This window comes from Bubalus kerabau, chromosome 19, assembly GCF_029407905.1.
Source record: "Bubalus kerabau isolate K-KA32 ecotype Philippines breed swamp buffalo chromosome 19, PCC_UOA_SB_1v2, whole genome shotgun sequence".
NCBI classification, from domain to species: Eukaryota; Metazoa; Chordata; class Mammalia; order Artiodactyla; family Bovidae; genus Bubalus; species Bubalus kerabau.
Window position 1 is genome coordinate 46039962 of NC_073642.1, and position 23948 is coordinate 46063909.

At 37.9% G+C, this 23948-nt stretch overlaps 1 protein-coding gene across 2 annotated transcripts; it reads left to right on the forward strand.

Annotated features, from left to right (window-relative positions):
• PSMA6 (proteasome 20S subunit alpha 6) lies at window positions 1-23597 on the forward strand. 2 transcript variants are annotated; one of them, XM_055555480.1, is made up of 7 exons: window positions 2-208; window positions 14114-14208; window positions 14587-14668; window positions 15395-15550; window positions 20102-20280; window positions 21519-21613; window positions 23375-23597. In XM_055555480.1, exons 1-7 carry the CDS (start codon window positions 133-135, stop codon window positions 23430-23432), a joined length of 741 nt encoding a protein of 246 aa, XP_055411455.1. In that variant the 5' UTR covers window positions 2-132; the 3' UTR covers window positions 23433-23597. The 2 variants fall into 2 exon arrangements, with proteins under 2 accessions (XP_055411456.1, XP_055411455.1); XM_055555481.1 differs by lacking the exon at window positions 21519-21613 and having other exon boundaries at window positions 1-208.
• The last annotated feature ends 351 nt before the right edge of the window (window positions 23598-23948 follow it).

The window sequence follows — 23948 nt, forward strand, 5'->3', positions numbered from 1 at the left end:
TAACTTCGGTGCGCAAGAGCGGAAGAAGCCAGCCGATGCCCCGGAAACAGTCGTAGCAACTTCCGGAGGGGCTTGTACGGCTGGTGCGGGAGCTACGGGGCCCGAGATTGTGCTTGGAATTAGTGGTGCACCATGTCCCGAGGTTCCAGCGCTGGTTTTGACCGGCACATTACCATTTTTTCTCCCGAGGGACGGCTCTACCAAGTAGGTGAGTGAATCGCGTTTGCCTTTGGTCCACTCGAATTGCTCTGTCATGGTACGGCCTGCAGCAGGAAGACGCCGCCGGAGTTTAGTCCTGGGCTGAAGCGTGGCCGAAGCTGGGACTAGAAGAGGGCCGAGTCCATATGGAGGTCCCTTGATGTTCCCAGCGCTATCCGCAGGCTTGGATGGGAGCCTGAAGGCAGAAGGTCTCGGGCTGTCCGGGGCAAGCGGCCGAATTGCCTGGTCACTATAAAGAGTTACAGGAAGGTAGGGCTGTTTAGCCTGAATGGGCCCAACGTCTGTAGTCATCTAAAGGGTAATTGATTCCTTAACCTTCTAGTGAAAACGTTTTCTCTTCGTTTTCCTTTGCAGTATAGACTTCCTGGTCCTGTGGTTAATTACACGTAGACTTTCAGAACCTCTGTGTGTCAGACGTTGTGCTGGTCCTAGGGGACGCAAAGATGTCACACGCTCACTTATACTGAAGCTCACGGCTTAAAGGGAGTGACATACGTAAACAAATGGATAAAAAGCGCCAAATAACAAATTACTGGAGTTCAGGACATCTGTGGAAAACTGGTAGACGGGATGAGTGGCCGTCAGCTCTAGAGCGGCTCTTGAAACTAACATCCTGTCTTAACCCACGTCTGATTGGGTGCTACTGTAATTTAAAAGTTGGTTCTGAATTGTAGGTGAGGTATAGTGAACTAGCTGTTTCCTGAAGAACAGCTTCACTGGAGATAAACCCTAAAGTAGTTACCGTTATTCAGTATAGCAGTACATTTTGGTAGATCAAAAAGGTGTCAGGGTTTAGGCTGTGATTGGAGAAGTCAGTATTAGGAGAACCTGGTTTACAACTGGCCGGTGATGGTTTTCTTTTTGAGTGAATTTAGCACCCCAGTGCCTTGGTGAGGTCAGTGATCATCTGTGCTTGGAAATCATAAGGAGGGAGTTGGCCTTTAAATGAGGTTCTCTTCACAGTGTAAATGTTAGGAATAAAGATAACTTGGAATGAAACTAGACTACTTTATGGCTATATACTGGATATAATGTAGCAAGAAACAACATCATATAGGGTAATTCACTAACCCTTTTAACTCATCCCGTTGAAAAATATGATCTGAGATGATAACTGTATCTTCAAGGAAGTTTCATTTTAAAAGTTTCATCCCTGAGTTTTAAAGACTTCTGTATTGGCTGTGCTTTGAATGTTCTATTTCATAGTTTTTATATGCAAACAGGGAAAGTCACTTAAACTAGACTTTTGTATACTATAAAGTCCAGCAATAGGCTTTAATGCTTCCCAGATTTGGTGAGTTGAAAGGCTGAATATAGTGTAATTTTAATAGTTTAAAAAGACTTGGAATAGAGCATGCAATTCAGAACAGGTTAACTATCTAGACAGAATAACCTTAAGCTCTGTTATTAGTTAACTCCCTAAGCTTTGTCTTTGTGGCTAACTCCCTCTGCTACTCAGGGCACTGAGTAGGCATTGCTAGGAAAGGGAATGGAAAAGGCGATGGCACCCCACTCCAGTACTCTTGCCTGGAAAATCCCATGGACGGAGGAGCCTGGTAGGCTGCAGTCCATGGGGTGCGAAGAGTCGGACACGACTGAGCGACTTCACTTTGACTTTTCACTTTCATGCTTTGGAGAAGGAAATGGCAACCCACTCCAGTGTTCTTGCCTGGAGAATCCCAGGGACAGGGGAGCCTGGTGGGCTGCTGTTTATGGGGTCGCACAGAGTCGGACATGACTGAAGTGACTTAGCAGCAGCAGCCTCAGGAAAGGGAAAGTGAAAGAATAGTATGATTAAGCAGTACGGTGGTGAAGAGTTCAGGCCCTGGTGAAGAGTTCAGGCCCTGGAGCCATAACTGGATTCAAATTCCTGCTCTGCTTCATAGATAGTCCTCACCTGGGCAAGTGATACAACTTTAGCCTTAGTTTCTGTTTTCATAGTTGGCCTAATAATTCCTCTCTTTTGTGGTGGTTTTGAGGATTAAATAAAGTAATATATGTATAGTGCTTAGCACAATATTAAGTTCTCAGTAAATGTTATTTTTTTGTTTGATTCTTTGGCCTTTTGTGTGTGTGTGTGTATGTGTGTGTGTGGTCTGTCAGATAGTAGCTGTGTAGACATGGACTGTTTCTTTTAGGGTCCATCCATGCTTGATTCTCTAATGAAATATACATACATTGTCACAGTGTTGTGAATATTATTTGTTAGTTTCTAAACTTTAGAATCTGCCAAAGACAAAACATGTAAGACAGAGTGCAAATTGTTAATGGTGACAATGGAAAAATAGTAGAAGAAAAATAGGAGATGACAAGGGAATGGAAAGGTTAGTGGAAGGGATTAAAGATGTTCCTCATCTTCTATAGTTGAGATTCAAAAGATAAATGTGGTCTAAAGTTGATACATTTAAAAAATACAGATATAAATTTAAAGTTCTAATATTAATTATAAACAAACTGTTGATGGTGTTTGTTCTCAAGGAGTAGGGAAATTTTTTATTTTTACCTGTACACTTTAATAATTGTTGAAAATTTTCTTTTAATGTGTTCAAGAGGGTGTGTGTGTGTAAACTGTAGAGCTATATAAAGAGTATTTGGGTTTGAAATCCAGCTTCAGGAATTTCATATGTTATCAGTGGGGAAATAGGTCCATAAGCCTGGCTACTCTAGAGCCCCTGTCTTCTGCCTTTTTCCTGGGTGTCTGGCAAGAGAGATGGGAGCAGTCACTTGAATTTGCCTCCCAGGTGAAGTGAGCGCTGCCTGGTTGTTCCTGAGAAGGGAGCATGCTGATAAGAAACGGAAAAGAAGCGGACTGGTAGAGACAGACTGGAGAGGATGGTTTTCTAATCTAGAAAGTGATAATGTGTTTTGAAGCCAGGATTCCTGGGGAGTCCTAACTCCACACCAACTAGAGGAAGTATAGAATTTTACATATACTACGTATGTAAAATATAATCCCATTTACCTATAGATGTAAAGTACTTAGTGTCTGTCACATAGTATTAATAAGCAGTCAGTAAATGTTTCTGTGAGGAATGCTGTTAAAATCCCTCACAGAAACATGGCTGATAAAAATGGAAGTTTTTTCACCTCAGGAGTTTCACAAGTAAATCCACTTACTTACTTACTGTTTGCCTCTTTTGCTGTTTAAAAAAAAAAAAGAAATTCTTGTTTTGGGGACTTCCCTGGTGATTCAGTAGCTTAGACTCCCATGTTCCCAGTGCTAGGGGCCTGGGTTCAATCCCTGGTCAAGGAACTACATCCCACATACCGCAACTAAGAGTCTGCACGCCTCAACTAAAAGAACCTGTGTGCCACAACGAAGATAGAAGACCCCACGTGCCATAACCCAGACTCAGTGCAGCCAAAAAATAACAATAACCATAAGAATTCTTGTTTTAAAGTAGTGTTTCTCAACCCAGACTTGTCATACCCTCCTTGGATCAGATTTGAAATTGAATGTGTACATGTATACATACATACATATATATGTGTATATATATATTCGTAATACATACATATTCAGTTCAGTTCAGTCGCTCAGTTGTGTCCGACTCTTTGCAACCCCATGAACCACAGCACGCCAGGGCTCCCTGTCCATCATCAACTCCCGGAGTCCACCCAAACCCATATCCATTAAGTCGGGGATGCCATCCAATCATCTCATCCTCCGTCGTCCCCTTCTCCTCCTGCCCTCAATCTTTCCCAACTTAAGGGTCTTTTCCATTGAGTCAGCTCTTTGTATCAGGTGGCCAAAGTACTGGAGTTTCAGCTTCAGTCCTACCAATGAACACCCAGGACTGATCTCCTTTAGGATGGACTGGTTGGATCTCCTTGCAGTCCAAGGGACTCGCAAGAGTCTTCAGCTCTTTGCATCAGGTGGCCAAAGTATTGGAATTTCAGCTTCAGTCCTACCAATGAACACCCAGGACTGACCTCCTTTAGGATGGACTGGTTGGATCTCCTTGCAGTCCAAGGGACTCTCAGGAGTCTTCTCCAACACCACAGTTCAAAAGCATCAATTCTTCGGCACTAAGCTTTCTTTATAGTCCAACTCTCACATCCATACATGACTACTGGAAAAACCGTAGCCTTGACTAGACAGACCTTTGTTGACAAAGTAATGTCCCTGCTGTTTTATATGCTGTCTAAGTTGGTCATAACTTTCCTTTGAAGGAGTAAGCCTCTTTTAATTTCATAGCTGCAATCACCATCTGCAGTGATTTTGGAGCCCCAGAAAATAAAGTCTGACACTGTTTCCACTGTTTCCCCATCTATTTACCATGAAATGATGGGACTGGATGCCATGATCTTAGTTTTCTGAATGTTGAGCTTTAAGCCAACTTTTTCACTCTCTTTCACTTTCATCAAGAGACACTTTGGTTCTTCACTTTCTGCCATAAGGGTGGTGTCATCTGCATATCTGAGGTTATTGATATTTCTCCCGGCAATCTTGATTCCAGCTTGTGCTTCATCCAGCCCAGCGTTTCTCATGATGTACTCTGCCTATAAGTTAAATAAGCAGGGTGACAATATATAGCCTTGACGTACTCCTTTTCCTATTTGGAACCAGTCTGTTGTTCTATGGCCAGTTCTAACCTGACCTGCTTCCTGACCTGCATACAGGTTTCTCAAGAGGCAGGTCAGGTGGTCTCGTATTCCCATCTCTTTCAGAATTTTCCACATACTAAAAGTATACAAAAAAGTCATGGGATCAAACTCTGCTATGTTTTCAACCTCATATCTGCCCCCCCGCCACACACATGCTCCTCCCCACACACACACCACCAATATTTTTAATGACCCCACCTGCTTGAAAAATCACCGTTTTGAGGAATGTAATATTAAGAGGCACTGTGAAATGAGAAGCACTTCCTGCTTAAGTTTAAAGGTTAGGGAAAGACAGAATGGCAGTTTCAAAAAAAAATCTTAACGATAAGATTCTAGTTGTACAGCATTCAAATTGGATGTTGAGATATCATGCAGAATACCTGCCTTGTCCCAGTAGAACACCTCTTATTTTTTTGATAACCAAACTTCAAAGAATGTAGGAGCCATATTTTTCCAGCCAGTGTTTATGTGGGGAAAAGTATTTTCCAGAATTTCGCACAGGTTTTTGTTTGTTTTTCAGTTCAGTTCAGTTGCTCAGTCGTATCCGACTCTTTGCGACCCCATGAATCGCAGCACGCCAGGCCTCCCTGTCCATCACCAACTCCCAGAGTTCACCCAGACTCATGTCCATCAAGTCAGTGATGCCATCCAGCCATCTCATCCTCTGTCGTCCCCTTCTCCTCCTGCCCCCAATCCCTCCCAGCATCAGAGTCTTTTCCAGTGAGTCAGTTCTTCGCATGAGGTGGCCAAAGTACTGGAGTTTCAGCTTTAGCATCATTCCTTCCAAAGAAATCCCAGGGCTGATCTCCTTCAGAATGGACTGGTTGGATCTCCTTGCAGTCCAAGGGACTCTCAAGAGTCTTCTCCAACACCACAGTTCAAAAGCAACATCTATTTATTTTCTCCCAGTTTTGTAAGTTAGAAGTCTGGTAGGCTTAGGGTCACACAGGCTGAAAATCACAAGGAGGCTGTGTTCTTTTTTTAAATTTAAGTTTAGATTTGTTTTTTATTGAGGTAACATTGGCTTATAACATTATATAAGTTTGTGTATACAACATACTACATCATGATCGCCACCAAAAATTTAGTTTCCATCTCAGTACAGCGTTTTAGACAAAATTATGGGTGAAGAAATCTTGACTTACATTCCTTTAATTATCAGAATTTCAGAATCACCTGTAGATGCTTCGCAATGAGTACCCATAAATGGGATGTGCATCTCTGCTGTCGCTAGCATCACACGAGCAGCTCCTGTTGTGAGCCACTGTCGGGCATTGTGTGCTTGTCCTGAACATGTTGTCCCAGTACCTTTTATATTTAGCCCTTGTTTTTTCCTAGTGTTATACAAATCAGTCCTGGAAAAGTTGGAAAGTGTTGGGAAAAATTGCAGGGAAGGAAGCAAAGTGTATGAGAGAGATTACTATGGAAAGAGGTCTCTATATACAGACAACTGTTTATTAACTATTTTATTTATAATCAAGGATGCAGTTTTCATTCTAACGTAACGGTTTGTTGTTAGATTGAGCCCTCTGAACCTGCTGGTGTTTGACTGCTTTTTACCTGTAATACTGGCTTTCTCATGTGGTTCAACCTAAGATAGAGATACATATATGTATATAACCTAATATATATATATATACACACACACATACTGGTAACTTATTATGTATTTAAATTAAAGATTAAGAAATTGAGGACTTGAGATGAACTACAATCCATTATAATTTTTTGTATTTAAAAAATAAGAAATGGGCTATCAGTTCTTTTCTTGCATAATCTTGGACATTCAAAAACAGATTATGGAGGTTAACATAACAGTGTTTACTAGTTTTGTAAGTTTCTGAAATTTATCCAAAAAGCAAAATTTTTAGTGATGGAAATAAAGTGTTTAATTACTGTTTCTGACATCTGAATTCTGACTCAAAACTAAATATGCCTTTTAAATACTGCCTATAAACTTCTGTGTTTTAATTGGCCTTCATGCTCTCCTCTGCTGTAAACTGTGATATTACTTTTACCCTACCAGTGTTTCTTTTTAATTACTGTCTAGATTCTTTACTTGAATCTAGAAATTATAGAAATTACTATAGAAATTACTATAATATAGAAATTACTGTAGAATTTTTTATAGAAATTTTTATGGAAATTACTATATTTTATGGTGGTGTTATTTTTTTTTAATTTAAATTGTATAGTTGATGTACAATATTATATAAATTTCAGGTGTTCAACATAGTAATTCACAACTTTTAAACGTTATACCCCATTTATAGTTATTATGAAATATTGGCTATATTCCCTGTGCTGTACAGTGTGTGTCTTTACAGCTTATTTTATGCTGGTGGTAGTGTTATAATGGGGATTCATTTACACAAAATCTTACTGAAAATTACACTGTAATGCCACATGGTAAGTACCAAAATATTGGCACAGAGAAGGGTACTTTAGGAAGTGACACTGACAGATAGAGCCAGGAATGTTTCCTTAGGGAGATAAATCGATCTACATGAAGATTAGATAAGGAAACTTAGGGAGACCTGTGTATTGGTCAGTCAGGTGTGGCTGGAGCAGACAGTGACAACTGGAAAAAGATTGTAGCAAAATTTTGAAAAGATTTGGATGTCATGCTATAGTTTGGACTTTTGGACATAGCCAGTAAAAATCGTTAAGAACAAGATTATTAAGTAAGATAGCAGAAGAGTTGGGTATAGAATTAGAGTTAAGAGTAGAAAGGGACAGATGACAGGAAGACCATTTTGGAAGGGTTGTTCCAGTAATCCATGCAAAGAAAAGTAGATAGAATAGTACAGTGACACATGTATTCATAACCCAGCTTTGATGACTGCATTTGTCTATCTCAGTTGTCATTTGTCAATCTCAAACACTTAGCCCTCTCTGCTGGAGTATTTTAAAGCAAATCCTACATACAAGAGTGGACATTTCTCTGATAAGAGGAAAGTGAAGAGTCAGGAATGGTACCCAGGTTTGTAGCTTGAAAACTTGAGTGGTTAGTAATCTGAGATAACTATAAGAAGCATGTTTGCAGAGATAACTGCGTGCATGCTCAGTCTGACTGTTTGTGACCCCATGGACTGCAGCCCACCAGGCTCCTCTGACCATGACATTTCCCAGGCAAGAATACTGAAGTGGGTTGCCATGTCCTTCTCCAGAGGATCTTCCCGACCCAGAGATCATACCCGCGTCTCCTGCATTGGCAGGGCAAATTCTTCACCACTGCACCGCCTGGGAAGCCCAAGAGTTGGGAGAAATGAGCATTTACAAATAATAAATTCAGAGCTAAAGATGACAGTTAGTAGTGATTATATAGGAAAATCACCCAGTGATAGGGAGAAGTGATAGAATCCTTGGGGATACCAGTATTTAAGGAGCCAGCTAAAGAGATGGAAGCAGTGAAGGAGACAGAAAAGTAGGAGATAAATAGCAGTAATTGGGGGGGGGGGGGCCGCATCTCATGGGATCCTAGTTTCCTAGCCAGGGATCGAACCTGAGCCCCCTATTGTGGAAGTGTGGAGTCTCAACTTCTAGACCACCAGGCAAGTCCAGGGATGATATTCTTAACTAAGAACTTTAAAAATTCAGTTTCTCAGATGCACTAGCCATATTTCAGGTGCTCAGTAGTCACACGTGGTTATTGCCTATTATACTGGATTTTGCAAATATAGAACAGTGCCTTCGTCACAGAAAGTTCTGTTGGACAGCAGTAGTCTATATAGAGAGGGAGAGAGGACTAGGACCCCTTTAATGGATCTTTGCTGATTCATAGGTACATTCTCTGTTGAGAAACATTTTTTATATGTAAAAATATTTTTTATATTTTGTGGGAGCAAATTTTAATATGTGGTGAGAGCCGTAGTTCTTTTCCTTGATGGCTTCTTATGTTTTGCATTATTTAAGCAGAACAGGTAAGTAATGCACATGAGTGAAACCAGCTGGTGAGACAGAGGAGGAGTGATGGGAACTGTGACAAACTGCAGAACACATGTCAGCCCTAAATGGCTTTTGCTCTGCTGGACAGTCTCTATGAGGGTCAAATGATACCAGAATTTTTTTTCTACAAAAAAATAATCCTGCTTTTATCAAACTTTTAGTTAATTAAAATTTTCCTAGAAAACTGTGTATTCTAAACCAATTTGAGTAAGCTGGATTGGATCCATGGCCAACCTTTGACTTAGTGTCTACTGGTTGCAAATGTAATTTTAAAGCTCCTTGGTTCCTACTTTCTTTGACTATCCAGTCTGGTGGTGGAGGGGGAAATAACACAGTTGAAAATGCTAAAATTACTAGTGAAATAGGAAATGCTATGGGAATTCAGAGAAAGGGTTGAAGAATCCCTTCTAGGACAATCAGAGAAAGTATCCATGGGAAATGGAGGACATTTGAGGGGAAGAACAGGCTAGGTGGAAATAAGAGTGATAGCGCAGTCCAGAGAGGACTTGAAGAAGCAAAAAGCACATTGTAAGAGGAGAGATGGTAAAAATGGCAAACTAGTAGCCCTCCATATCCATAGACAGGCTTCCCATATGGCTCAGTGATAAAGAATCTGCCTCCCAGTACAGGAGATGCTGGTTCAATCCCTGGGTCGGGACGATCCCCTGGAGAAGGAAGTGGCAACCCACTCCAGTATTCTTGCTTGGGAAATACCATGAACAGAGGAGTCTGGCAGGCTACAAGTCCATGGGGCTGCAAAAGAGTCAGACATGACTTAGTAACTAAACAATAACACCCATAGATGGGAGTATTTTTTAGGCCAAAATTGTGTTCTGAACAATCAGGTAGTAACAGCTGGCAATTGAAAATGTACTGAAATTAAGTGAGATCAAGGATAGTGACTCAGTTATTAGACCCAGATATACATCTGTATAGAAAAGGTTGTTCCTAATATTTATCTCTGTAATATCTATAGTGATAATCATTTTATTACTGATAACTGGTCATTTGTATGCTCTCATTTTCTAGATTACTATGGCTAGAGGTTTGTATTAGTTTCCTGTGGCTGCTATAACAAATTACTACAAACCTGGTTGCTTAAAACAACAGAAATTTATTCTCTTACAGTTGTGGAAGCCAGAAGTCTAAAATCTGTATCATTGGACCAAGATCAGAGTCTCAAGCAGGGCCATTCTGTCTCTGGAGGCTCTAGGGAAGAATGCTTCCCTCGTCTTGTCCACTTCAAGAGGCTACCAGCATTTCTTGGCTTGTGGCTCCTGCTCCATCCCTCTGTTCTTCAAGACCAGCATTTGCAAATCTCTCTGCTTCTCCTTCATAGCACCTTCTTCTCTCTGTGTGTAAAATTTCCATCTGTCTCTCTTAATAAGGATACATAGGAATGCATTTAGAGACCACCAGAATAATCTCCCCATCTCAAGATTAACTTAATCACATGTGCAGAGAGTTTTTTGGGGGGAAAGGAGCTATACATGGTAATGTTTGCAGGTTCTAGGAATTAGTACATGGATATCATTTGGGGACTGTTTTTCAGTATACCAAAGGGTTTATAATTTTATTGGTATTTTTCAAACAATCAATTTTTGACTTTGCTCATGTCCTCTTTTATGTCTGTTTCATTGATTTCTGATCTTTATTATTTCTTTTTTCTAATTTGGTTTTATTTTGCCTTTTTAGCTTCTTAAAGTAGAAACTTAGGTTTGTAGTGTAGAACTGGGGGCCCTAGCCGCTTTCTGACTGACTGACTTCACCAGAGGCCACCAGTGGTTCTTGCCACGCAGCCACTTAGCAGTCCAGCAGGAAGAAGGTCTAGAGTGAGTCTGCTAGCAAGATAGTCTTATATAATGTAATCAGGAAGGTGCCATCCCATCACCTTTGGTGTATTCAGTTAGAAGGGAGTTAGAGATACTAACTGCTCAGGAGAGGGGATTACACAGAGATGTGAACACCAGGAGGCAGGTATTGTTGAGGGGAGGCCACCTTAGGATCCGACCACCATAGTGGTAAAATTCCTTCTGAACACTTTGAGCTGCATTCTGCAAGTTTTGTTATATTTTACCATTACTACTCAATTCAAAATATTTTAAAATTTCCTTTGTGATTACTTCTTTGACCTATGGATTATTTAGAAGTATGGTTTTAAATTTTCAAATTTAAAAAATTTCCAAAATACAAGGTTTCTAGCACTTTACAGGACCATCCGTTTCCCGTGTGCCCACTCCAGCCCAAGCTAATCGACTTTTTCTCATCTGTTTTGTAAAGTGTGTCTCCGGTTGTCAGCATATATTTGAGTCTTGCTTTTTTATCCGTTCTGACAGTTTATGCTTTTCATTGGAGTATTTCATCTATTAACATTTAATGCAATTGTTAACATGGTTAGATTTCTCTTTTTGACATGGCTAGATTTTAACTTATCATTTTATTTATTTCTGTTTGTCTCTGTTTTGTTTGCTTGTTTTTTCCTCAGTACCTCCTCCCTTGCCTTCTTTTTGATTATTTGAACAGTTTTTGGAATTTCATTTTAATCTATTAGCCTTTTGGCTACATCTTAGCATTTTTTAGTCTTGTTTTAAGATTATAATATTTATGCTTAACTTCTTTCCATCTTTCCTAGAGTTAATGTTTATCATTTCACAAAAAATGTACAAGCCTTAAAACATTGTAAGTCAACTTACTCCCTTTCCTTCTGTAAGTAATACATCTCCATATTTTACAAACTCCATATATGTTATAATTTTTGTTATGTATTTTTAAAGAATTAAAGAGAATAAAATAAATCTTTTATATTTATCCAGATATTTACCATTTTTTGATGTTTCTTATTTCTAAAGATTGGAGTTTTCTCTTGGTACTATTTTCCTTCAGCCCAGAGAACTTCTTTTAGCATTTTTGTTGCAGATCTGAAAGTGTCTGTTTTACTTTCATTCTTGAAGGATGTTTTTGTTGAAAATAGAATTCTGAATTGATGGTTTTTCTTTCCACAATTTAAGGATGTTCCACTATCTTCAGGTGAAATCCATGGAATTTAAATAATTGTTCTCTTGTATATAATCTTTTCTTTTTCTCTGTTTTCAATGTTTTCTCTGCTTTTGATTTTCAGGAATTTGACTGTAACGAGTCAGGACCTTTTTATTTATCCTGCTTGGAGTTTGCTGGATCTTCAATATGGAATTTTATGTCTTCTGCCAAATTTGGAACATTTTAACCATTATTTCTCAAATTTTTGTTTCTGTTTTGGGTCTCATTCTTTCCTCTCCAGTTAACACACTTATACCTGTTGATATTAATCTGCAGACTTGTATTTTTAAACCTGTTTTCTCAGTGGACCACTGGCTAGGACTCCGTGCTTCCACTGCAGGGGCACGGATTCTATCCCTAGTCCAGGAACTGGACCCCACATTGTCATGTAGCAAGGCAAAAAACAAAAAGTATACTTTGGTTCATTTTTCATACTCTCTGCTATATTATCTCCATTCTGCAGTTAAGTCCATTTGGTGAATTTTTTAATTTTAAATTACATTTTTTAGTTTTGTGATTTCTACTTGGTTCTTTTGTATTTTACTGAAATTTCTTTCTTCATCTTGAATATTTTTATTATGTCACTGAACATAGTTTTAATAACTTTGCCTGCTAATACAACATCTGGATCATCTCAGGGTTGGTCTCCTATAAGTAGATCACATTTAACTATGTTTTGTTTTCTTTTTTAGTATGTTGAGCAATTCTGGATTATATCCTGGGCATTTGTAAATGTTGGGTTGTAAAGACTGTATTTTGTTATGTTCCTCCTTCTAAGCGGCAGTTAATTGATGGCAGTTTAAATCTCACCTTAATTCTTTTATCCTAGCTAAGATGCTTGGAGTCTGTCTTTTGTTATGTGTGGTTATGGAATCAGCCAGAGATTTGGGCAATAAAGACATTGAGGATCTCCCTCTCTCCTTCCTCTCTCTCCTTCTCCAGCAGCTGTGATTACTCCCCCAAGCTGTTCTCTAGCTCTTCAGGTCAAAAGGACTGAATTTTCTGTGGGTGTTTAGCCCAGACTAGGGCCTGCAGGCAAGCTGTAAGTCATGAAAATGGGATATTGACCCCACTCCATTCCCTTCTTCAGGCACGGACTCCCTCTCTAGAATCTGTGTACTTTTGGCCTCTCTCTGGTATCTTTGGGCTAGTTATTGTTTTGGCTAGAGTTTATAGTTTATCTGGAGGATTGATCTGGTACAGGCTTTATTGATCATATGAGAAACAGAACTGAGAAGCATTATGAAACATATTTTAGAAATTATTTGTAGTATAATGAGATGGTAAAAACAAGTTATTATAATTTGATAAAGGATTTTTATCACAGCTCCTATTAAAGGAAGTTCTTTGGTGTCATAGGTAATATCTTCCTTAGATGAGCCTCATCACCAGTGGCTTTTTGAACCAAATGAGACCAGGCCTCAGACCTGGTGTGCAGAGTAATACTTGACAGAATTTTGAAAGGATTTATTATGTGTCAGATGTAAATAACAGATGGAGTAGTGAGTGCTTTTTTTTCTTCTATATTTCCTCTGTATTTTCTACAGTGAGCATATATTAAATTTTGTTGCAGTTTTCCTGATTAAAAAATGTTTTTATTAAGTTTAAATATTACAGAAATAAATAACATTGAAAGGGATAGTCTCATCTGTAATTCTGCTGTCCATAGGCAGTCTCAGCTAAACCATATGGTACCAAAGTAGTTTGTTTTTATAAATCACTTTGATCAGCTGTTTTAACGTGGGAGTGGTTTGACAGCAACTAGAGAAGTGCACAAGCTGTAGTTGTTATAGATAAACTAAAGAATCCAATAGTGTAGGTAATGTGAAAGTTGCAAACAACATGATCCAGAAATTTTCACCTTGGTAGAGAGGGTAAAAAAGACAGAGTAACAACAATTAAAGCTGCATACAATCAATTAGTTATTGACCAAAAGTTAACAGAAATAATAAATTTTGAGAAAATGTAGAGCACCTAAATTTTACCCAGGAAAACCAGACATGGTAGGAATAATGGCTATAAAGCAGATTTTTTTTTAATGATAAATCTTGATAAAGATTTGATATGATAAAAATTGTTTATTGGAAATTTAGTGTTTGCTCCTGATGAAAATGATCAAAATGAAAAGAAATATAGTTGGTTTAATCATGGTTTATTATTATCATTATTATTTTGATTTTGCATATCTCAGATGGCATTCCATGTTAATCAAGCTGTTTATTTTTAATGACTGTTTATTACTGAATTGCATGGATCTATGATCATTTATTTCACATTTTAAAAAATCTGTTCTATTTTCCAGAATATGCTTTTAAGGCTATTAACCAGGGTGGCCTTACATCAGTAGCTGTCAGAGGGAAAGACTGTGCAGTAATTGTCACACAGAAGAAAGTGCCTGTAAGTAGTACTGCCCAGATAGGCAGTTGTTGCAGAATGCAATGTAAGAAGGTCTCATGAGTTTCTACAAGGGTATATTATTATCTGTATATGTTAATGTTATTTCTATAAGCACAATGGCATTTCTAGGTCTTTTGTGTTCAGGTACCTCAGAACACACTTTGGTGAGCTAAAGTTCTTGCCCACAGAAAACATATCATCTTAAAAAGGAAAACAGAGTAGTGCCCGCCCACACCTCCATTTTTTATTGGTTTTAACTGTAAAATGAACAGAAGACATTTATAGTTCATTGTTATAATTCCATGTTTTTTTATCACTACACAGAGACCTGTGATTTTTTTTTTTTTTTTTTTTTAATTATCTTGATTTGTTCTTTAGGACAAATTACTGGATTCCAGCACAGTGACTCACTTATTCAAGATAACTGAAAACATTGGCTGTGTGATGACAGGAATGACAGGTGACTGGCTGATACTTACTTAGATTTGTTATTTTCTTCACATTATTTTTAATTTTAAAAGGCGTCCCTGCATATCTGATTTGCAGTCTTCCAAGGCTAGTATCAGTCTTCGGAGTATTGTGTGCTTTTTTGAAACCATAAGTTTAATAGAATTAGATATCTATGCTGCTGTCAGGGAAACTGAGCGAGGCCCCTCTCAAAAATGATTGATTTCATCTGTGAAATGGTTTAGTAATTTATTTCATCTATGATATGGTTCATGATTTAAGGGGACATAAGTCAGCATATCTCAAACCCGGTGATAGTGACACTGGTTAGAAGTAGGTGACAATTGTGAAAATAACTTTGGGTTTCTCTTTTCTGAAATCAAGGGAACATTCAAGTCTACAAAAAGGTGGAGAGAAACCTTATTCTTTCTCCTTATACCTTGCTCTTTGGGAGATTATTAGACACTTTTAGAAATTATTGTGATGGCTGATGAAGAAGAGTTCAGCATAAAAGAGCAGAGCTATCTATGTATAGAACTTCATCTTTTACATTTTTTTCCTTGTCACATACTTATTGCTGAGTCATTCACTGTATGTTGGTGGGAGAAAAAACCATTGTGGACCACTTCTGCTTTCCTTAAGTCATAATGAGATACATGCATATGTTGGGACAGTTACCTGGCTTTGAGGTTCATGCTTTCCTTCTAACGAAATAAACCTTTGTTTCTTATGCTCTAAGCTGACAGTAGATCCCAGGTACAGAGGGCACGCTATGAGGCAGCTAATTGGAAATACAAGTATGGTTACGAAATTCCCGTGGACATGCTGTGTAAAAGAATCGCTGATATTTCTCAGGTCTACACACAGAATGCTGAAATGAGGCCTCTTGGTTGTTGTAAGTATGCAAAGAAGTCTCCCAAATAATTAATGAATTCAGATTGTTTTTTAGAGAACATACATTAAGAAAGTTGTTTCAGTAAGACTTGGGTTTTGAACATGTGGTTTGGAAAATCATGAAAGGTGAGAAAAATCTTTATAATAAATGGGTGTTGGAAGGATAGGATTCACAGCAGTCTTTTAGGCACTACCTTTAAACATGAGACACTATTAGGCTTTTGTAGTGGAGATTGCACTGCAACTCTAGATTACTAGTTGAGTGAAAATGCCTAAATTAGGCATCTTAACATTGTAGTTGTTTCTTTTGACCACCCTAAAGATTCAGGCTCACACACGTATGCCTGTGATTCATATACTTTATATTTTATATACTTTATAGTCATATAAAGAAGAATAAATTTCTTCTTTTAAAAAACAAGTAAAATTTTATTGGGAGAGAAGTAAGATTTATTGATTTAAACTTAATGGAATAAGTTAGCCTGGAAAATTCAACATGTCTGTTTCAGACAGCATGTCATTTATTTATGAGAATTAAAGCAGTCAGTGTAATGATTGATCTATTACTAAAAAAGTCTCCCTTGATTTCTTCAGTGATACTCTTCTCCTCTGCCTCCTCACTTTCCTTAGTTTATCCTCGTCTACGGGTCCCTTATATGTTGTTCATCAGGTTTCTCTCCTTGGTCGTTCTGTCCTCTTTGTTTTGTCTGGGTAATCTCATCTGATTTCATGGCTTTATTTTACTGTCTCATCTATATGTTAGTCACTCCCTCATTAGCTTTATCCCAGTCTCTTCCTTCATGTCCCACAGATACTTCAAACTTGAAATCATTGCTGTTTTCCTACTCTCGTCCTCAACTTTTTTCCTACCCCCACCTCACCTTCCCTGGTCTTCTATTTAGTCAGACTATCAAGCTTTACTGCAGAATATCTGGCCCTTCCACCTGTGTCACTTTTCCATCGTCTCTTGCCTTTGCCACCTATTTTACCACCTTTCTCCCTTCTTACTCTTTCTTAGACTGTTCCATATTGCTACCTGAGTTGTCATCCTAGAGTTTGTTGTTTTGTTGTTAATATGATGTGCAGGGTCCCTTACAGTTTATTCCCAAGTTGCCTCTTTCTTGTGCTGCATTTCTCTGTCCTGAAGCTGCTGTAATACATGGATCTTTCTGTCATTCCTGGGTGTGTCCTGACCCATTGTGTCTCTTTGTGTGTGTTCCTTTTGCCTTGATTGCCCTTACGTTCCTTATCATGTGTTAAACCCTGCTCATCTGGAGTAAGGAAGTGTTAACTACCCTGCCCCCCAGGTAGTAATTGGGTATCTCTTTTATGGTGTCCTTGGTATTTTCTATTGTATGTCAAGTATAAAATGTCAAGAAATGTTATGGATAACATAAGACACTATATTAAAAAGGTTCAGATGGGGTTAAGCCCTTCTTTGTTACCTGTTCTGCTGAGTAGAGAGAAGTTTGGCGGTGGTGTTTATCTTAATTGTATGTCATTATAATAACATTTAATATGTTATGTGTACAGAATTTAGAATTTGGTTTATACTGACTAGTACAGGAATATATATCAACAGTAACAAAGACGGGCGTTATAGATAGAGGTGAGCAACTAGTCCCTAGGTTTATTTCACTTAGTGCCAGCATTCCCAAGGTGAGTTCCATACACTTTCAGTTCTCTGGAACCTTAATAGGTAGTTCCTAAATTAAAAAAAAAAAAAGTATTCTATGGTCAAATAAATTTAAGAACTACTGAGGTAAAGTAGATCAGCTTACAGCAGAAGATTTTAGAACACTTAATATGCTTCTGTATATTTTCTAAAAATAATATGTGAAAATTCTATTTTCCAAATTTATCTGACCAGTTAACATCTTGAGGGGTTGGGGTTCAGAGGAACATGCTTTAGGTAATAGCAGGGATTATAAAACTGTTTGTATGTTACATTTGTGATCATTTAGACCTTTTAAAACTCTGTGATAAAACCTTTTGCAAAGTGGAGATTTATTACCTAATTTATCTGTGGAGATAAACTATGTTTTGTTACTGGTTTTCTTTATTTTATTTTATTTTTAAACTTTACATAATTGTATTAGTTTTGCCAAACATCAAAATGAATCCGCCACAGGTATACATGTGTTCCCCATCCTGAACGCTCCTCCCTCCCCATACCATCCCTTTGGGTTGTCCCAGTGCACCAGCCCCAAGCATCCAGTATCGTGCATCGAACCTGGACTGGCAACTCGTTTCATACATGATATTTTACATGTTTCAATGCCATTCTCCCAAATCTTCCCACCCTCTCCCTCTCCCACAGAGTCCATAAGACTGTTCTATACATCAGTGTCTCTTTTGCTGTCTCGTACACAGGGTTATTGTTACCATCTTTCTAAATTCCATATATATGCATTAATATACTGTATGGGTGTTTTTCTTTCTGGCTTACTTCACTCTGTATAATAGGCTCCAGTTTCATCCACTTCATTAGAACTGATTCAAATGTATTCTTTTTAATGGCTGAGTAATACTCCATTGTGTATATGTACCACAGCTTTCTTATCCATCATCTGCTGATGGACATCTAGGTTGCTTCCATGTCCTGGCTATTATAAACAGTGCTGCGATGAACACTGGGGTACACGTGTCTCTTTCCCTTCTGGTTTCCTCAGTGTGTATGCCCAGCAGTGGGATTGCTGGATCATAAGGCAGTTCTATTTCCAGTTTTTTAAGGAATCTCCACACTGTTCTCCATAGTGGCTGTACTAGTTTGCATTCCCACCAACAGTGGAAGAGGGTTCCCTTTTCTCCACACCCTCTCCAGCATTTATTACTTGTAGACTTTTGGATTGCAGCCATTCTGACTGGTGTGAAATGGTACCTCATAGTGGTTTTGATTTGCATTTCTCTGATAATGAGTGATGTTGAGCATCTTTTCATGTGTTTGTTAGCCATCTGTATGTCTTCTTTGGAGAAATGTCTATTTAGTTCTTTGGCCCATTTTTGGATTGGGTCATTTATTTTTCTGGAGTTGAGCTGTAGGAGTTGCTTGTATATTTTCGAGATTAGTTGTTTGTCAGTTGCTTCATTTGCTATTATTTTTTCCCATTCTGAAGGCTGTCTTTTCACCTTGCTAATAGTTTCCTTTGATGTGCAGAAGCTTTTAAGGTTAATTAGGTCCCATTTGTTTATTTTTGCTTTTATTTCCAATATTCTGGGAGGTGGGTCATAGAGGATCCTGCTGTGATGTATGTCAGAGAGTGTTTTGCCTATGTTCTCCTCTAGGAGTTTTATAGTTTCTGGTCTTACGTTGAGATCTTTAATCCATTTTGAGTTTATTTTTGTGTATGGTGTTAGAAAGTGTTCTAGTTTCATTCTTTTACAAGTGGTTGACCAGATTTCCCAGCACCACTTGTTAAAGAGATTGTCTTTAATCCATTGTATATTCTTGCCTCCTTTGTCAAAGATAAGGTGTCCATATGTGTGTGGATTTATCTCTGGGCTTTCTATTTTGTTCCATTGATCTATGTTTCTGTCTTTGTGCCAGTACCATACTGTCTTGATGACTGTGGCTTTGTAGTAGAGCCTGAAGTCAGGTAGGTTGATTCCTCCAGTTCCGTTCTTCTTTCTCAAGATAGCTTTGGCTATTCGAGGTTTTTTGTATTTCCATACAAATTGTGAAATTATTTGTTCTAGCTCTGTGAAGAATACTGTTGGTAGCTTGATAGGGATTGCATTGAATCTATAAATTGCTTTGGGTAGTATACTCATTTTCACTATATTGATTCTTCCAATCCATGAACATGGTATATTTCTCCATCTGTTAGTGTCCTCTTTGATTTCTTTAACCAGTGTTTTATAGTTTTCTATATATAGGTCTTTAGTTTCTTTAGGTAGATATATTCCTAAGTATTTTATTCTTTGCGTTGCAATGGTGAATGGAATTGTTTCCTTAATTTCTCTTTCTGTTTTCTCATTATTAGTGTATAGGAATGCAAGGGATTTCTGTGTGTTGATTTTATATCCTGCAACTTTACTATAGTCATTGATTAGTTCTAGTAATTTTCTGGTGGAGTCTTTAGGGTTTTCTATGTAGAGGATCATGTCATTGTTACTAGTTTTCTTAAAGCAAAACGTTTTTTAAAAAATTTTTTAAAGAATTCTGAAATTGGCTAACTTGATTTTCTTTGCTTTCATGAGTTGCCTTTTCTATATAACATCATTTAATTTCCACATTTATTGAGCACTTACTGTCACCCATTAAAAAACCTGTTCTCAGGAATTACATATATGTATGTATCCTAACGTTGGAGAAGGAAATGGCAACCTACTCCAGTGTTCTTGCCTGGAGAATCCCAGGGACGGCAGAGCCTGGTGGGCTGCCATCTCTGGGGTCGCACAGAGTCAGACACGATTGAAGCGACTTAACAGTAGCAGCATATATCCTAAAATAGCTAGAGTAATTAATTGATATGTGACAACACCAAGATAAGATGAAATCTGGTTGTATGAAGGTTTAAGATATTTAATGAGGGTCTTTCTTTCTGTTTAGGTATGATTTTAATTGGTATAGATGAAGAACAAGGCCCTCAGGTGTACAAGTGTGATCCTGCAGGTTACTACTGTGGGTTTAAAGCAACTGCAGCAGGAGTTAAACAAACTGAGTCAACCAGCTTCCTTGAAAAAAAAGTAAAGAAGAAATTTGATTGGACCTTTGAACAGACAGTGGAAGTAAGTTAACTGAAAGGAGCTGACCTTTTTTTTAATGCTATTTAGAATAATGAAGATCGTTGCATAATTGACAATCTTTATAAGCTATTCCTGGAATATTCATGATATCCAAGTTTGTCAGGTTAATAGTAAAATTGGTGTCACATGGGAACAGTGAGGACTGCTTTATTCATCTAATTCTCTGTCTCATACTGTATTTGAGACTGCTTTCAGCAAAACACATAAAATGGGAAAATATAACTGAGAGTCAAGTCAAGACCAGGCTGAAAACCTGCATGGCTGCGATTTAAATTAGACTTAAGCTAACTGGAAGCAGAAGTGAGAAAGTTGAGTCAGTAATGTTGCTCTTACGGTCCTAAAAGAAAAGCAGTCACACACCAAGTTTTCAGGGAAGCAGATATCTTCATAGTAAAATAGTATGCTCACAGGAGGACTTGACAGAGAAATTATAACTGGAATGCCTAGAGTCAGCATTAAGCAGTATTCTTGAGGGGATTGTTGGTTATGATTGGAAAGTTTTAAATTGACAGGACAAGCCAAAATTCTTATACAAGTACTTAGTAACAACCTTAGACTAAAGCTTATTTATTGCCAAGAAGTTAAAAACAAAATTTTAGTAAATTGTTGAAAAGAAGGTCTGGGATACAGCAATTCTGAAGACTAACATAATTCTGATAAACAAGAAAGGAAAAATTATCATCTAATACTTTGGTTGGTTGGCAGTATTATCATATACTAACAGGAAATGTGAATCTCATTCTTATGTGGGAGGTACTGTTTAAATGTCTCTTAAGGTATTTTTTTTTAATGGCAATTCATAGTTATGTAAATTAATTAATCACATCACGTACAAAGCCACTTAAAACATTCTTAAAGTGTTATCACTGTAAATTCCTTAAAAGAAGGCTGTATTTATCTTTATCCTCTCCACGTCTCACTCCAAGTACTGAGCGTATTGTCTGGCATGTAGTGATCATCAGGTAAACAGACTGTTTTGTCTTAATCACCCTGTTTTTCTTGTGAGACGCCTTTCATTTATATCTCAACTTGGTATAAACAAGTTTCTTGTTATTGGCAGGCAACATCTTAGAATTAAGCAATCTGTGTGGATGTTGAACTACCACCTGAAAAATGAATAGCTTGTGGTTAATTCATGAGTTGAGTAAGAATAGGATGAGAAAAATCTTGGAATCTCTGAAAAATTCTATATTATTTTAAATATTGATACTTTTTTTCAGACTGCGATTACATGCCTGTCTACTGTTCTATCAATTGATTTCAAACCTTCAGAAATAGAAGTTGGAGTAGTTACAGTCGAAAATCCTAAATTCAGGTGAGATATATTGTTGGCTAGGTACTTAAAGAAGTTTGCCAAGTGATAAATTCTAGTGTAGAAAGGCGGAGGTGTGTTGGTTCATTTGTCCTGTAACTTGAAGAAACACTTTTTTGAATGAGAGTTAGGTTTCTCCCTAGCACTTGAGAGATCTGGTTTTGTTGTTATTGTCGTTTATTTTACTGTTTGTTCAACTGCGTCGGATCTTGGTTGCAGCACACGGCATCCTTGTTGCACACTGTGTTTGTGTGTGGGCTCCGGAGCTCACAGGCTCAGTAGTTGCAGTGCACAGGCTTAGTTGCTCCACAGCCTGTGGGATTTAGTTCCCCCATCAGGGATTGGACCCGCGTCCCCGTGCATTGCAAGGGGGATTCTTAACCTCTGGACCACCAGCAAGGTCCTCAGGGGTCTGTTTTAAAACTTATTGGATGTCTCCTTAAAACAGACATAACTGCTTTTTTTCTCATTTTATTTATTTTATACCTAATACCAGAGGTGATATATAATAACCTCTTTTATATAAGGAGTAAAGTAAGTATAAGAGTTTTTCTTTTTTTAGCTTAAGGCCAATAGAAATTCAGCTCCAAACTAGTAGTTTTCAGATGGAGCTTTGACTATTTAGTGGTTATTTAAATGGAACTTTGAAGAACAATATGAAATACTGATGTACATCAGACCCTATCTGGGTATCTTTGAAACCCCCAGATTTTGTATACAGCTAATTGAATATCTGATGCTGGACTGGATGCTTGTCTGTTCTTACTCACAGCTTCCATGAGTCAGATCTGTACTGGGTGCTTAACATGTTATCAGCTCACTTAATCCTCCCAGCAGACTTTTACCATGAACCTGATACTCTTGTGAATAGAGAATGTTTCTGTTAAATCACAGATGCAAGGAAGCTGCTGGAAGGCATGTTAACTGTTACGTATTTAGTCTTAGGTCAGAATTAAAAAAACACATGTCAAGGTTAGGGCTGGGGAACAAAAGTAGTAAACTAAGCTTAACCAGACCTTTCAGAGCTTCCTTAGTACATTTTTCTAGCTTGTCCTTTTTGTTGCCTTCGGGTAAGTGATATAAACTTGAAAGATTTAAGAAAAACTTATAGAACTTTTTTAAAAAACATAATTGAATTCCCGTTTATCCCCTGGAGGAAAAGGTTGCCTTTTTTCTTTCTTTCTTTCTTTCTTTTTTTTTAAAGCAGTAAAATTCCAGCGGGAGCAATTTCTCTAAAGGACCTCCAATTAGTTCTTGTGTTCTATTCTGAGACCCTTCTATAACCTTTAAAATCTTTATTTTCATCTACTAGTTAAATAAATAAGAAACCAAAGAGCCTATGTCTTCAGAAAACTCTTGTATCATTTATAAATTGTGATAGTATTTAAATAATAAATAGAATATATATATTTATATATATAAATAATAGTAAGTATTTAAATAATAAGCATAAACAACTGTATAAACTACTTGCATGCACACAAAGTCACTTCAGTTGTGTCTGTGCAACCCTGTGGACTGTAGCCCGCAAAGCTCCTACTGTCCATGGGATTCTCCAGGCAAGAACACTGGAGTGGGTTGCCATGCCCTCCTCCAGGGCATCTTCCTAAATCAGGAATCAGGTGGGTATCAACCTATCAACTTGGGTGATAGGTACACGAGAGGTCATTGCTATCCTGCTTTTGTGTGTGTGTGTTTATTTTGCATAATAAAAGGTTTTCAAAAAGTAAATAGTTGTGGGGTTTTTTTCCCTTTGCCTTCCAGGATTCTTACAGAAGCAGAGATTGACGCTCACCTTGTTGCTCTAGCAGAGAGAGACTAGACACTGTAGTTAGTTTACCAAATCCGTGACGCCACTTGCCTGTGTGTTTGGTAACCAACATTTTGGGGGCCCCTCGATTGAAAAAGGAACTTCTCCCACTCTTGCTGCCACTGAAATGGTTAGGACTCTGTCTGTATAAATAAAACCAATGCTTTTGGAAAATAATCGCATCCTGTCTTTTTTACCTCGAATTTAGAGTATTAAGTCTTCGGTACGTGCACACTGTTAAATTAATGTTCACCACCTTCACATGGTAGTTTTTATTCATCTTTGTTGAGGGATCCACGTTTCTTTGGCTTAAGGAACTTAATAGCCAGAAATTTAAACTATAGCTTGTATGGCATAATTAATAAATCACAAACTAAAACTCTGGTTTCAAAACTTGCTCTGACTGTAGTAACTGAAGCCGTCTTTTTTACAATTCCTCATTCATTCCTGAACTTGAATTCCAAGTACCATTGGAGGTTTTAACTATAGTAAAATGATTAGCATTATTGATCTTCAGTAGTTGAGGAA

Excerpts from the sequence above, each read along its gene's own strand:
- PSMA6 (XM_055555480.1), top strand. The coding sequence starts at position 133 with ATGTCCCGAGGTTCCAGCGCTGGTTTTGACCGGCACATTACCATTTTT. Across the intron at positions 14,209-14,586 it reads TCACACAGAAGAAAGTGCCT|GACAAATTACTGGATTCCAG; the intron begins GTAAGTAGTACT and ends TTTGTTCTTTAG. Across the intron at positions 21,614-23,374 it reads GTCGAAAATCCTAAATTCAG|GATTCTTACAGAAGCAGAGA; the intron begins GTGAGATATATT and ends TTTGCCTTCCAG.